At 47.0% G+C, this 15,433-nt stretch overlaps 2 protein-coding genes and 1 pseudogene across 2 annotated transcripts; 1 reads left to right on the top strand and 2 right to left on the bottom strand.

The window, feature by feature from the left end:
• Positions 1-1,063: 1,063 nt before the first annotated feature.
• On the top strand, positions 1,064-1,705 carry LOC117853092 (uncharacterized). The gene has a single exon (XM_034735459.2). It carries the CDS (start codon positions 1,117-1,119, stop codon positions 1,462-1,464), a length of 348 nt encoding a protein of 115 aa, XP_034591350.1. The 5' UTR covers positions 1,064-1,116; the 3' UTR covers positions 1,465-1,705.
• A 53-nt stretch (positions 1,706-1,758) lies between these two features.
• LOC117853091 (protein NRT1/ PTR FAMILY 3.1) lies at positions 1,759-6,090 on the bottom strand. The gene is made up of 3 exons (XM_034735458.2): positions 5,774-6,090; positions 4,890-5,679; positions 1,759-3,100 (listed from the first exon to the last, which is right to left on the bottom strand). Exons 1-3 carry the CDS (start codon positions 5,847-5,849, stop codon positions 2,167-2,169), a joined length of 1,800 nt encoding a protein of 599 aa, XP_034591349.1. The 5' UTR covers positions 5,850-6,090; the 3' UTR covers positions 1,759-2,166.
• A 1,768-nt stretch (positions 6,091-7,858) lies between these two features.
• On the bottom strand, positions 7,859-13,649 carry LOC117853093 (uncharacterized; annotated as a pseudogene).
• Positions 13,650-15,433: the final 1,784 nt, after the last annotated feature.

Below are 15,433 nucleotides of genomic sequence, written 5' to 3'. Positions count from 1 at the left end.
GTTTTCGGGGTGGGGGGTTGCCGGGGTTGATCTGTGACCGCCGGACTTTGAGAAGAGCTTGGGGCGGTGGTCGACCGGCGGTGGTGGCGGGTTACCGGGCGGCGGGGCCGGGCGGCGAGGGCGCCGCCGGCCGGGGCGGGGCAGGATAGCCGGTGGCTTGTGCAGGTGGCGGGGGCGGAGGACGCCGAAGTTGTTCCGAACGACGGGTTGGAGGTGGCGGGGGCGGGGGCGGTTGGTGGCCGGCTCGGTCGGCGGCGAGTTGTCGCCGGCCGCGGGCGGTGGGAGCGGCCGGCGGGAGCGCGGTGGGCGGCGCCGTCGGCCGCGAGGGAGGCGGGCCGTGGGGGCGGGGGCAGCGGTGTGGTCGCGCGAGGAAGAAGAACGACGGCAGCGGTGTGGTCGCGCGAGGAAGAAGAACGACGGCAGCGGAAGAAGAAAGAAGAAAGAGAAAGGAAGGGGTAAAAGGCATATCCCTTCATTCGCTGCCAACGCATCATCGGCGCGCGAGCGCTAGGGAGTGGCCCCGCTATGCATTTCTTTGGTGTCTTACCAGCTGGGGCGCCTTAATTATATGCTTACCGCCATGAAATCCTTGTCCGTGTCCATGGTGAGTCAGTTGTTCATGTGTTTTTCAGAAAAAGAGTCAGTTGTTCATGGAGCATGTTTTGAATGTCGGGCACGCAGGTGTGTGCGCCTATATGCCATGGGGAAGTGCTAAATTGTGCTGAAGTTTTCTTCGTCCCAACCGCTTCCGGCCCTGGATTGTTAGTTTCAGCTGCTGTGGAGAAAAATGGCCGATCGTTTTACATTTGAATCCATGAGCTAATTCTTTTGGACTGATAACAGGATTGCTCCCCCAACAATAATCTGGTGTAAAAACCTCGCATTAACGGTTCGGGAGGTTTTGCCAAGAACTGCATTATTCTGTTCAGAAAATGAGAGCGTTTGGGCCGGCCCGAGTTACAAGTTAGACAAGGCCCAAACCCAAAAGCCTAAATTCTCTCCCTAGATTCCTTCGAGAACGTTCATTCGGTCGCCGCCGCCGCGCCGCACCCCCAACTCCGCCCCCCCCCCCCCCCCCCCCCCCCCCAAGTCCGAAACCGCACCTCGCCCGGCGACATGGCAACCTCCGCCCCCGCCGACGCCCCGTCTCCACCCGCTCCTCAGCCGCAGCCCGAGTCCGCACGGAAGGCGGTCCGCGTGGTGGTGAAGGGCCACGTCACGGGGGTGGGGTTCCGCGACTGGACCGCCTCCACGGCCGAGTCCCTCGGCCTCGCCGGCTGGGTCCGCAACCGCCGCGACGGCTCCGTGGAGGCCCTCCTGTCCGGCGATCCCGCGAAGATCGAGGACATGATAACCCGCCGCTTCCCGGTCGGGCCCCCCGCCTCCACCGTCACCGCCGTCGTCCCATCCCCGGCCGAGCCCGTCGATCCGTCCGCCAGGTTCGAGATCAAGTTCACCGTGTGATCCACCCGTCCCGCGGCCGGTTCGCGTCTCGCCGCGCGTTCTTGGATCGCTATGTACTCCTAGTAAAGATCAGAAGGTTCACCTAGTACTCCCTAGCTGCTCTGCAAAAGCTCTGCTTGGGGAGTTCATGTCAAAATATTGTGTGTGCAAACCTGTTTCCTACTTCTAGGTGGCTTCTTGTTCTTGAATAATGCATTAAACTATTGACTTCTAATGAACTGTCAGATGTGCCATGATTCAAGATCGAATTGTTTCTGAAATTAGGAAATGTGTTGCATAATTTGGCTGGAAAACTTTCAGAAATTGCTTGCCTGAACAATCTCTCTGATTATCCCTAGTGTACAAACAGATGCTTAGACAATAACATCAAGGTTCAGACATGTACATACAACATACTACCTAGTAGGCTTCTTAGTTACAGTTGACAGTTGGGTTGCAATTTTGAGCTTTTGCAATTGACAACTTTGAGGTTGCTTGCCTGAACAATATCACTCAATGTTCCTGATCTACATGGCTACAATTCTTTTTTTTTTTTGAAAAGAGCTAGCAGGAGAGCTGCTGCAGCGTATTAATAAAGGGGAAAGCCCGACGGGCAAAACAACAGATGCATTAACCTTATGAGTTGCAGATAATCTGCTTAGCACTAGTATTACCTGCTTTGCAGCTTAGACCTGTACCTGCACATAGCTGCTGCGATGCTGCTCAAACCTTATCCTGCAGCTCCACCAGTGCCATGCCCACTTCTTCCTCCTCCACTTCCTTGTGGAGCTGCACGGGCTTGAACGTGAACTTCTTGGCGCAAACGACGTAGTAGAGCAGGTTCATGAGCTGCAGCATGGTGACGACCCAGTAGAAGTAGTCGAGCCTGCCGTGGTTGATGTTGTCCGACAGCCAGTTTGCGCCGCCGGGCCCGGCGCTCCACCGGTGCACCGCGTCCACGAGCATCGTGCTCGCGTAGCTCCCCAGCGAGATGGAGAGCCAGAAGAGCGCCGTGGCCGTGCTGCGCATGCTCTCGGGCGCCTGGTCGTACATGAACTCGAGGTGCCCCACGGAGTTGAACGCCTCGGCGATCCCGTGCAGCGCGTACTGCGGCACCAGCCAGTACGCCGACAGCGGCGACGTGCCGGCGTCCGTGGCGCCGGGCGCCGTGGAGGCGGCGTCCCTGCGGTGGCGCTCCACGACGCCGGCGACCAGGGTGGCGAGCGCGCTGAGGGCGAAGCCCACGCCCATGCGGTGGAGGAAGGAGATGCCCCGGTCAAGCCCCGTGGCGCGGCGCGCGAGCGGGACGAGGGCGCGGTCGTAGAGGAAGAGGGTGAGGAGCATGGCGAGGAGGGCGAAGACGGTCATGGAGCCCGCCGGGATCTGGAACGACGAGAGGCCCGGCGCGAGGCGGCGGTCCATGGTGGTGGCCTGCTGGAGGGAGAAGGTGTGCTGCGTCGACGACGCCGTTATCACCAGGATGCCCGCCGCCCAGATGGGGCCCATGCGGATCACCGACTTGAGCTCCTCCACGCGGTGCACCGTGCTCAGGCGCCACGGGTTCGGGACGGGGGGTGGGGATGGCTTGCCGGAGGAGGCGGCGTCGGTCGGCGTGACCAGGTCGCCGTCGGTGACGACCGCGGCGCGGTCAAAGAAGCTGCACGCCGGAGGCAAACACACACCGGAAGTCCGGAAACAGTGTCAGTTAAACTCGACGTTGTGGCTTCACGTTCAGTATAAAAATGGACAACATCACTTGACTCGATCGATTCATTTCTGTCGAATCCGGAACAGATTTTTGTTTCTAACATAAGGGAGCTATGATCACCCACTTTATCAGGGGCCATTTCCAAATCTTTTCCAAATTCCAACCGTTCAACCAATCATAATTCGTGATACTACAATTCAGATGCCCATCCTTTTTCATCTTTTCATTCGACAATCAGATTGTGGGGTGATCTTCCTCCTCACAAGTATTCTTCTTTGCTTGTTCGTCGTGCACCCCTACCACCACCTAGTTACCTACTTATATCTTGACCTCATGAATAAATTCGACAATACTGGAAGGGAACTCCTTGTACAAGTTAACAAAGGGCCATTGCTTATATAAGGAGGATATTGCTATTTTTTATTGGACCTAACATACACTCCATCTAAAGTTTGAGAAATTTAACTTATGAAAAAACTAAAATGCTTATATTTTAAAATATAAGGAATAAAATAATAATGGCAGCTCCAATGTGTCTAAAAATCGAATCATGGCTGAGAAAAACCGGACTTTGCACCTAGTGGCTGTCGACTTCTAAGTAAGGAAAATCGACCTTCAAACAACACTCAAATCGTGTGCGTTTATGTTTCTTGCATTCATCGGATTTTGCATTTTCAAATCGATTGTATACTGGAACGACCCTAATACATACTTTGTCGAAATGGTTAAAACACTTCACTAAGCTCCGCCACGTTGACACTCAATTCGTTTTGGATTCCCTTAACTGAACTAGGCTTGTTAATACTATGGTTCTCCTTTCTTAAAAAGAGGGGAAAAAACCACTATGGTTGTTCCCATGGTGATTGCCACCTCGTCATGTATCTAGTTCCCTTCTTGGAAAGGAGGGGAACAGAGAGATTTAGGGGGTATTTGGATCCTCGAGCTAAAGTTTAGTCCGTGTCACATTGGATATTCGGATGCTAATTAGAAGGACTAAACATGAGCTAATTACAAAACTAATTGCAGAACCCCTAGGCTAAATCGCGAGACGAATCCATTAAGCCTAATTAATCCATCATTAACGAATGTTTACTGTAGCACCATATTGTCAAATCATGAACTAATTAGGCTTAATGGATTCGTCTCGTGATTTAGCCTAGCGGTTGTGAAATTGGTTTTGTAATTAGCCTATGTTTAATACTCCTAATTAATGTCCAAACATTCGATGTGATAGGGACTAAAGTTTAGCCCGAGGATCAAACACCCCTTAGAACTAGTTCTCCGTCGATAAAGAATTTTAGGTGGGGGAGACATATCCTCTGACAACTAACCGAGATGCAATCACGCATGTTCCTTGAGCAACCAAATGGACCCATGCGCTGCCACCTTTTCAGTGTTACAGTCCAAGATCGGACACACCAAGAGAAAAAATCCAGCTGCGGCTATATAATAGTACTATGTGTGCGGTGCCGTTGCGACATGACACCGCCGTTTCCATGTTTGGCGCCATCCGAAGTGGCCTTGTGATTTCTTCCGGCCTCTTCTTCATCAATGCAATTGGATTAGGTCTCCCACCATGGCAGTGACCGTGATCCTTTCTTGGCAATTTCTTATGTTCATCGTGGGCTAAGAATTCTAGTTCAATCCAATCGTCGTCTCCAACCGAGATAAAAACTTCGCCGGAAACGTACTCCTAGTAATGCACAGTAGTGAGTGAGTGAGAGAACAGGGGAGTTACCTGAGCTGGTCCGTGTGCACGAGCTTGCCGTACATGGAGATGGGCGCGTCGAGCTCGTCGTTCTCGTACAGCCTCGCGGCGTCCACGACGTCGCACGCCGGCAGCCGCCGCTTCTTGACGGCGGCGACCACCACCTGCGCGAGCCGCGTGAACGGGCTGCCCGCCGGCTCGAGCCGCCGGTACATCGGGTACCCCGCGACGAAGGCCGCGACGGAGACGCCCATGCAGAAGGCCGGCACGCCGAGGCCCCACCCCCACCCGACGTTGTCCTGAACGTACACCACCGCCGTGACGGCGAGCAGCATCGACGCGCCGTTGCAGAAGTAGTACCAGTTGAAGAAGCCCCAGCTCCGGGCGCGCTCCGCCGCCCGCGACTCGTCGAACTGGTCGGCGCCGAACGCCACGATGCACGGCCGGTACCCGCCGGCGCCCACCGCGTTGAGGAGCAGGGAAACGTACAGCACTGCCAGCTGCCACGGCGCCGCTTCCTGGCACGCCGCCGCGCCACCGGGCTTGCAAGGCGGCGGGCGGAACAGCGGCAGCGCCGCCGACACCGTCAGCAGCGCCATGCCGACCTGGTAGACGACGGAGGCGGCGGCGATGGTCCAGAACCGGCCGATGCAGGCGTCGGCGAGGAAGGCGCCGATGAGCGGCGTCGCGGCGGAGGTGCCGCCGAAGTTGGTCAGCGTCGTGGCGGCCTTGGCCAGCGGCATGTGCAGCTGCGTGGTGAGGTACGTCAGCATGTTCGTCGAGAACCCCACCACGGCGAGCTTCTCCGCCACCTCGTTAGCTGCGCCGCGCGTACAAAACCAACTGATTAAGCTAGCGAGACAAATTCGATTTCCATTCGATGCTGCTGATTAGGAGACTCGCTTACGGCTTACCGAAGATGAAGGGCATTGTTCTGAGACCACCCTTCTTCCTGCCCGTCGTCTTCCTCGTCTCCGCCTCCATGGTCATGGCCGCCTCCTCTGTCTCTGCTCGCTGTGGTGGAGGTGCAATGCGCTCGTGCTGCCGTGCACAGCCACAGCCCACAAGCTTGTGTGCTTGTGTATGTAGCTGCTTTGGCCATCCCCACTCCACTTATTTATAGCTTAACTGGTTACTCCACTGCACTGTAAGGCTTTGGCGTCTTGCATTCTAGTCGTAGAACAAGGCTAGGCCAATCTCATTTCGTTGTGAGGCGAACCACACCACAAGGTGAAGGGAAAGTGCAACACCAAAACGATGCGCATTATTGTGACAAAGGTGATGTGGCCGTCGTGACAGGTACTTAGCGTCTGTATGCGTACGTTTTTCACTTCTAAAGTCTCCTTTCTTCTGGTCCCTTTTCACATTTCCGAAAGAGGGAGATGGTGGCTTGGGCATGCGGTATATGATGTGCATCGGACTAGTATCGATCTCCACATGTTCATGCCTGTTTGGTGTAATGTGTACTACTAGTACTGATCTGCCTACCGGATTTCGCCAAAGAAAAGAATTCAACACACTCAATCTAATGACTGGCCAGTCACATTACCAAGTAAGTGGATTTTATTTTTTTAGAGAATGTTTTTAGCATGTATATCTCTAGGAGAAGAAGGAGAGAGCAAACAAAGAGCACCAGGGTGGCAATGCCCTCTGCCCCCACAGTACAACCGCTACCACGGCCATGTTGAGGCAGCAACATCCAAAGTAGGGTTTTTTGTATGTAGGATATCCTCAAAGCCAAGTTTTGAGCGCAGCACACTCCACTCCGCACACTCCACTCCTTGATTTAGGTCCATAGACACTGCCAAAATGTGTTTTTTGTGTGTAGCACTCCCCTCCCATTAAACTACTCTTTTGCAGACTGAGAGGTGAGAGAATAGATAGTAAAAAGACTAAACTGCCCCTGGCTGTGTAACAGACCCAAAGCACGCACCACCGGCCAGCCTTCCAGCCACAACATGTCATCAATTTTTCAACATATTTGACAAGTGCAATGTTTAACAGTAACATAGCTGTCACACACTTGACTTGCGAGAGACAAAATATGTGGAATAAGTAACTGACACGTCACAATTCTTAGCATGTCACAGATTTACATCAATGACATGTCAAAAGATAGCATCTAGTTTACTTCCACACACGCAACCACATATATCAGAAGTGCATGAGATGCTCCAGCGCCACTCTACCATGCACCTCAGCCTCCTCCATTGCAATTTTCCTAGATCGGATGCGAAAGATAACAAAAATTAGGGAAAATGTGTGGATGTTGATCATAGTAAAAAAAAAGTATAGATGTTTACCTCCTAGTTAGTGCTCTAGGACTACAGTTTAGGTCAAATGGGCTTGATGGTGTTGCTGGTGCCTGTTGCAGCCTTAGTGGTGTACTTGGGCTGGCTGCTACTTCTGTGATAATTTCCTTCTTCTTCTCGGTCCTCTTTCTTTTAAGTGTGCTTGTGCTGGCTGCTACTTCCTCCTTCTTCTTGGTTCTATTTCTCTTAGGTTTTGGTGGTGCTAGAGGTGGAGCATCTGAGCCATACACCATCTCATTGCAAGTTTTTTGCATGTGTTCTAACTGACCACATCTCCTACATCTCTTCCTTTTCTTGCTACCACCCTCATCAAATGCTTTTATTCGTTTACTCCTTGGTCTACTTGCTGCCCTCTTGAGTACTAGAGGCCACAACTTGAATCCTAAGTGTACTTGAGGCCACTGTGTCTTGAGGCCATTGTGTCTTATCTGGTATTGGTTCAATCCAACCTTCGTATCTTGATTTAAACTTAGACACAAAGTAACAACTGTTAACATAATCCTCCAACTCTAGACCTCTGTAAGAGCATATCAAACTGATAGCATGATTACATGGTAGTCCAATGAGTTGCCATCTCTTGCAACTGCAAGTTCTATGTTCCAGATTAACAGTATGTCCCCAAGGTGTCAAGTCCTTGTAAACACCACTAATCTCTGCCATGTGGCCAACACCTTCGTGGATTGAACAACCAACTAGTCCTCTACTTTTTGCATTGAGAGCCCTAATTATGTGTGGCAGTACTTTAGAGTTCAACTTCATGGCTAGACTTCTTCTTTGAAACAACTTCTCCATGATTTTTTGCCTAATTTTGTCCATCAGTTCTATCGTATAGATGCCTCATGCATTCCCTATGCTCTACTCCATTGGTAATGACTTTGGTCACAACTATGTCAATGCCTTTCCCAGCATCAGTTGAAATGACAAGTCTAGGTAGGGATCCAATTGCCATTGCAAGCTTGCTCATGAACCAGCCGCAATTGTCCCATGTTTCGGACCCAAATACTCCATATGCCACAAGGAACATCCAGTTATGTCCATCAATGCCTATAACTGAAGCTAGCTGCCCCTTCCACCTTCCAGTAAGAGTAGTGGAGTCAATGCCCAAATAGGGCCTGGACCCATTTTTGAATCCATCAATACATGGCTTCAAAGCAATAAACATCATGCTGAATCTCATCTTGGACCCAACCTTCTCATAGTCTATTTCTACTATGCTTCTAGGAGACTTTCTCTCTATCTCTGCTTTGAATGCAAATGCATAGTCAAACCTATATCCTCCCGCTTGCCCAAAATCTCATCAAGTGCTAACTGCCTGCCATTGTATACAATCCAATATGATAGCTTGATCAAGTACTTCTCCTCCAACTTGTTCTTCAAAGGCGAAGCTCCAATTGTAGGATCTTGCCTTAGCCATTGGATTACCCTATCCCTAACCCAAAACTAATTAGCCATGCAATTGTTCTGTACTTTACTTGTGCTCTTGCAATAGTGCTTGTTAGGCATCTTCTTAATCTGAAAGTAAGATAAAAATTAGAAAAGAGGGAAACATAAATATTGGAAAAAAAATTAGAAAAGAGGGAAACATAAATATTGGAACATAAATTATTTACCATCCATGTCCTTTCATCCTGCAATTGTGATGCATGTATTCTCCACTTGCACTTACTGCTTTTACAATATCCTGTAAACCTCTTTGCTTCATTGTAAGGGGCTGCAATTTCAATCTCATTCAGAATAGCATACTGCCTAATAGCTCTCATGAAGGTGTCTCTATCTTCAAATGTCACACCAACAAGCTCACAACCTTTTTGATCATCAACAACACAATCATCATTATCTTCTTCATCGGTGTCAGGAATGTAATCACAACTGGTGTTAGAAGCAGGCTCAACAGGTTCATCATCTACGCCAACATACGCTATTTCATCATTTTCACCCCAAGGATCATCAACATGAGAAGTAGGATCATTGGTAGGTGCACTGGTAATAACATCAGTAAGGACTCTAGCAACAAGATTTGACTTGATTTCAGTGCTGCATATCAACATTTGACTTGATTTTATATCAATAATAGCAACATCAGTAGGTACAATGGTAACATGTCTTGGCTTATTAGTGACTGAAACTACCAGAGGAAGCCTTCTGATACCCCAGTACATATTGATTGCAGTAACCAATGAGGAATCAAAATCAATCTCTCTATACTCGCATGCGACCTTGTCCCAAAAGCTCACTTACAAACATTGGTTACTACCTCGCTTTATCTCAACATCTAAAGTCAGCATAGAAATCCATCCACGAAATTGTGTCCTTATCACGAACCCAATTCTTATCACAGGTGGCATGATAATCTTGCATACCATGCTTCTCATAGCTAGGGATGTGAATGGCAAGCCTACACGCTGAGTTGCGGTCCATCCTAAGGCCAATGAAAAAGAAGTATAGAGAATTCAACAGGTGGACAGACTAAACTAAAACAACAGGAATGACAAAATATGGAACCCTAGATATCCCAAATTATTTCTTTCTAGAATGCTAGCCCACAATGAAAACAACAAGGATAACCTTATCTTACCTGTCAAGAACCCATGATAGGTCTAGCGCCTTTGTCGGAGATCCTATGCTGTGTAGCCATCCCACTCCAAGTTAGGGGTTTGGGGATCGATTTGATGGCATTAGGTCCTCTACACAATGTGGAGACTCGTTGCAGTTCAGGATGTTTGTGGTAGCATGCTGAAGGATGAATTGATGGCAACCGGGAATACAACGGTGACCTGCGGCTGACGAGGTGTGGTGAGGCGGCGTAGCCAAGAAAGAAAGCAAGAAATAAATGGAAAGGGGGCTGGGGATTTGGGGAAGAAGCCCGTTCCATACCTGTGGGCGAAGGAGATAGCAGCGACGGTCTTGGGCGAAGAGGATCCATGTGGCAGTCGCGAGCGAGGGGGATCTGTGCCGGGCGGCGCTACTTTGCTTCATCGCGAGGGGTCCGTGCTGGGCGGTCACGGGCGAGATGCGAAGACAGAGCAGTCCCGTCCAACTGCTGAACTCCTGAGCGGATAGGGTGCCGTCGAGTGGCCCTGCTAAAGGATTTCATCCATGGACATTTTAGTCTTTTTACCAGCCAATTCTGTCACTCGTGAGATGGAAAAGAGTAGTTTAATGGAGGTAGTGTGTTACACAGGAAATCAAGTTTTGCTGGTGTCCACAGGCCTAAATCAAGGAGTGGAGTGTGCTGGGCACAAAACCACAATTTGAGGATGTCCTATAGACAAAAAAACCCTCCGAAATATGTTGTGTAAGTGCAACAGGCTGGAGTACCAATCTGTTGAAGACCCTATTGTTTCATTCCTTCCAAACGCTCCAAGTGACCAAAAAGTCCAGAAGTCAAACCCGGCTTCGGCGCACGATTGCGACCAACATTAATGCAACAGTCCGCAAAAGGGTTACCTACTTGGGGGTTCAAGGATTTGTATCAGAACTAGCAAGATGTTGCCCATGCTAGAAAAATTAAACATTATTCTCCAATGATATAGTGATATAACACATTGAGATTTATTAGTGAAATCTCAATCCTGGTGCGTGCTTTGATTTCTTCCATTTTATTTATGTTTTGGCTTTATATTTGACTTTCTGTTACTTTTTGTAAAGCACACTTCACAGTCCTGTAACAATCATCCCTGGTGGCTCCATACTTGGAGGAGCACAAGACCATTGTACAATTCTCAAACGAGAGGAAGACTGAGGCCTAGATTACACATCATCACATTGACACTTTTGTCTCTTGGTTGTGGTGACGACTGATGGGTGATGACATGATTGAAGAGCAACTAGCATGGTTGGCTAGGGGTGCATCTATCTCAGTATCAACATTCCAAGGATACGAGATAAATGGGTACACATTTTACACGAGAGCTCAAGACTAAAAGAGCACAAACTAAAATAGTGGTGTCCATATAGATGCCATAGGCAACAATGGAAAAAAGGACAGGTACTATGGTGTCATTGAGGAGATATGAGAACTCGACTATGGACCTTTGAAAATCCCTCTATTTTAGTGCCAATGGGTGAAACTTACTGGAGGAGGCGTAATGACAGACAACTATAGGATGACAATAGTGGACCTCAACAAGATTGTATACAGATACAAACCATTCGTCCTAGCCAATGATGTAACTCAAGTTTTCTATATAAAGGACATGTCTAGCAAACTAAAACAGAAGGGTGCTAATAAGTCAGATGACTAGCCAAAGAGCTACATAGTTTTTCTAGGGAAAAGAAAAATCATTGGAGTTAAGGACAAAATTGACATTTAGAAGATTCTAATCAGTTTGATGATCTTTCTCCATTTTCAGTCGAGGTTGACCCAAGCATCCTGTTAGCTAAAGAGGACGCTCCACAGTTACACCGCGATCACAACCAAGGGACGTTCGTCAAGAGAAAGGTTATTAACGTCACATTAGGTGATGATGTGTAATGTATTAGAACCATTATGCTATGTTTTGTGGTCAAGTGACAAATTAATGTGATAATGTGTTGTAATGATTTGTAATGTATTGTGGCCAAGTGACAAGGTTTTGTGGTTAAGTGACAAAGTAATGTAATAACATTCTTGGAGTTATTAAACAAGAACTATTTTTTGCATGGTTAAAATATTAATTATTTTGATTTGTTAGCACCATAAAATATTAAACAACAAATTTAGATACAATTTAACAAGTACATGACTAAGTTATGGTAAACATGTTAATAACACTACAGACACTATTTTTCTCGATTTTTGCATGGTCAAAATATTTATTTTTTCTAATTTTTAAGTTAACAAAATTATATGACAATTTATAACCTATTATTAACTGAATATTACTAATTATACTATGTTTGATATTTAACTACATCTAATATTTTTATTGTGTAGATCTAATCAACATCAAGATAACAAACTTCTTTTTTGCTATTTTATGAACGTTATTTGATTTACTACGCAATAAATAATATAATACAAATTTTAAAAGAAAGAAAATAAAATATTTGTCTTGGCAGGAACTGAAGCAGTGGGCTGCAACCCCTTTAGTACCGGGTGATAGCTACACCTGGTACTAAAGGGGTGCATTTTTGTTTCGCGCGCGGCACACCTCCTTAGTACCCGGTGATTTGAACCCGTTGGGTTGATTCTCGATCTTTCGATGAGAGAGAGGGAATAAATCAATTGGTGGATAGAGACAACATTCACGGCCAGACTACAGCCTTCAAGGATGCTGTGCCTTAGCAACCGATACACCACCTCCAATGGCTACCGCGATCTTGTGGAGCGCGTCACCCAGCCACCAGGGCACTTGTCCTGCAAGCAATCAAAGAACTAGCAAGGACAAGTATAACAAGTACCGAATTACTACATGTAGATGAAGGTTTCAAAATCAATCTCAATTATGGTGGGGTTCCGAAGACAAGAAGACAAGTGGCTGATCCAGCACACGCACTTACAAGGAAGTAGCAAAAGCTAAACTTACATCTAACAAAACTCGAGTGTTCCTAGTGGCGGCTAAGGGGTATAAGAATATGGGAGGATGACCATAAGGGTGTTGGGGTCGTGCTCCAACCTTAGGATGTGTCCCTGATGGACCCAGCTTGATACACGGCCCATTAAGCCAAAATAAGGCGACGCATCACCTTTGACAGAAAAACCTCTCGGTAGTAATTTGATTATTGCGGCCGCCTCAGCACAGATATGGACATGAGTCTAGATCCATATGAAAACATACTTCATAGGGATTGAACGCCCCAATCCGAGTCGGTATGTGACCGTGGTAACCGTCACAAGTTGGTGCTGTTCTGCAGTCTGAATCCAGCCTGTGCGAATCCTTTTCCCTTTCGGCCTTCTCGCTGGTTCCTAAGCAAAACAAGAGTGCACACGTCTCCACGGTCTAAATATGATGGACATGAACTCAAGAATGAACTCACCTAATGATTAAGTTGATGAGCACGTGTAGGACCAGAAATTAGTACTTGTGTAGGACCAGCAATTGATACTTGTGTCGGCATGGAGGTATCGGTGGTATTGATGTCCTCAGCACCGGGTGTAGCTACCACCCAGTACTAAAGGGCATTAGTATCGGGTAGTGGTGAGGCCCGGTACTGGGGAGAGGGGGGATAAAAACCCATTCCCTTCCTCCCCAACACTTAGCCGTGATCGTCATCCTTCTCACTGTATTGTGTCGCACCCCTGGCGCCTTCTCCGACGACGCGCGCCCCCTGTCGCCCTCGTCGCCGCCATCGCCCACATTGCCCCCGTCGCTGCCGTCACCCCCATCACCCCCGTCGCTGCCGTCACCCCCATCACCCCCGTCGACCGCTGCCGCCCCTCCCGCCCGACACCGGCGCCACCCTCGACCCGGCCGCTGGCGCCTTCCCCACTCTGCCGCTCCTCCTCCACCGCCGCTGCCAACATCCACCTTGTCACCGCCGTCGCCCTCCCCGACATCGACGCCTCCCCCTCCCTGCCCCCAGCGCCTCCCCCTCCCTGCCCCCAGCGCCTCCCCTGACCTTTGTCACCCATCCCCCACCACATCGGCCGCGAACTTCGTCTATGTTGATATAAGCCCGCAGTCGGATGTCGTCAGCATTTTTCTTTTTTCTTTTTGGAATATGTTAAAATAGCTAGAAATTATAGAAATAAGTTTCAAATAGCTAGAACTAATAGAAAAAATGTTAGAATATTAGAAATTTGTTGATGCCTAATATAAATTCTTTGAATAATTCTTTTTACATTATTTCTTAGATATTTGATGATGGTTGTCAATGATTAGCAATTCGTTGTAAAAATTAGAAAATTTATAAATAGTGCTAGGAAATGTACATTATTGCCATGCATTGTTTTATTAGCGCAAGAAATGGAATATTACTAGAAAATATATATAATAGTGCTAGAAATTGTAAAATTCCTACTACTTTTTAGAATAATTCTTTTTATATTATATTAGTTACAATGATCTTAGTCATTTTTTGTCAAATTGCCTTAGTCAGTTGTTGTTACACAGTTCATAAGTAGTGCTAGAAATGTGCATAAAATATTAGAAATTTGTTGAAGCCTACTAATTTTTAGAATAATTCTTTTGATATTATATTAGTTACAAGAAATTTTATGATGGTTGTGAATGACTAGCAATTCACTATAAATATTTTTTAGCCATTTTGTAACAAATTGTATAGTTGTTTCATTATTTTTTTAGTCATTTATTGTAACAAATTGTATAATTCTTTCATTCTTTTTTTAGTCATTTATTGTTACAAAATGTATAACTATTAGTCATTCATTTTTGTAGTCATTCTTTTTATATTATATTAGTTGCAAAAAATTTGATGATGGTTGTGAATGATGAGCAATTCACCGTAACAAATTGTACAAGTGTTTAATTCTTTTTTAGTCATTCTTTTTATTGTTGATGCCTACTATTTCTTTGTATAATTCCTTTTATATTATATTGGTTACAATGGCACGACCAGAGGATGAGCAGGCCCAATTGGACGAGGAATACCTATTGGACTTGATTGCTCAAGGTGGCACGAACGATCAACCAAACGAAGAGGTCAATCACATCAAGAATGACATCTACCTCAACATGTCTGGTGATGGCAATGAGGAGGAACCAATTGCTAAGGAAGGCAATGATGGGCAACAAGGCGAGGTATAGCAATTATTATATGTAAACATGATTTGAATTCCCTACTTATCAAGATTATTGGGATTAATAGTTCTTTCATTTTTTAGCCATCTGGATCAAGCAACAAGTTTAAACGAAAACGAGGCAAGAAGAAAAAGTTAGAGGGCCATATCATCATCACGAAAATTGATGAAGGTGGTGAACCAATTGCTCCACACAATGCTAAGACCAAATTGGTGAATCAAATTGGGTTTCTTGTTAGATATGACATCCCAATAAGCTTTCAGAATTAGAAAAGCACTGAAATCAATGAGAGCATCGCTTCCACAAGCACGGTCCCCATAAGCGTGGTCCCTTAGTGAGAGAAGGAAATGATATGGGAATAGATAAAAGAAAACTTCACGTTCGAAGGTGTAGATGAACCAAAAGTGAAAGATTAGAGCTTTCAAAAGGGTGCAATTGCTTTTCAAATGTACAAGAAGAACCTGAACAAAGACTACATAAAGAAGGGCCTTACACCAGATTTCACGAAGCACCCGAAATTAAGAGATCACTGAGATTCGTTTGTGCAGTTCAAGCAGTCGGAAAAGAGCACTAAGGCAAC

The sequence above is a fragment of the Setaria viridis genome, chromosome 4 (genome assembly GCF_005286985.2).
Source record: "Setaria viridis chromosome 4, Setaria_viridis_v4.0, whole genome shotgun sequence".
Taxonomy (NCBI): domain Eukaryota; kingdom Viridiplantae; phylum Streptophyta; class Magnoliopsida; order Poales; family Poaceae; genus Setaria; species Setaria viridis.
The sequence above is the reverse complement of the archived record's forward strand: the minus strand, read 5'-3'. Positions and strand labels throughout refer to the sequence as shown.